This window comes from Nanorana parkeri, unplaced genomic scaffold, assembly GCF_000935625.1.
Source record: "Nanorana parkeri isolate BGI_ZX_2015 unplaced genomic scaffold, ASM93562v1 scaffold17347, whole genome shotgun sequence".
In the NCBI taxonomy this organism is placed as follows: domain Eukaryota; kingdom Metazoa; phylum Chordata; class Amphibia; order Anura; family Dicroglossidae; genus Nanorana; species Nanorana parkeri.
In genome coordinates, this window is record NW_017323383.1 from 1 (window position 1) to 290 (window position 290).

The window sequence follows — 290 nt, forward strand, 5'->3', positions numbered from 1 at the left end:
CTCCAGGTTGGACTCCTCGATGCCCCAGTAGGCCAGCTCGTCCTGGAAGGAGAGGGCGCACGTTTCCCGCAGGAGGCGGAGCTTGCCGGCCGCCAGGAAGCCGACGATCATGCCGAAGGCGCCGGGGTTGCGGTCGAAGAAGAACTCGTTGGTGTCCTCGTCGAAGTCGTCGCAGACCTGGACGATCTCCTCGTAGCTGCTGCAGAACCTCAGGCGGCCCAGCCGGGTCAGCGGGAAGTCGTCCAGCGTGCTCCACGGCAGGAGGTAGCGGTTCCCGCCCACGTTGATGA

General features: G+C 65.9%; 1 protein-coding gene across 1 annotated transcript; it reads right to left on the reverse strand.

Annotated features, from left to right (window-relative positions):
* Positions 1–3: 3 nt before the first annotated feature.
* LOC108804335 (potassium voltage-gated channel subfamily G member 4-like) lies at positions 4–285 on the reverse strand (the record flags this gene model as incomplete). Its single annotated transcript, XM_018576039.1, has 1 exon — positions 4–285. A coding segment is annotated over one exon (282 nt), but the record flags the coding sequence as incomplete, so codon positions are not given.
* Positions 286–290: the final 5 nt, after the last annotated feature.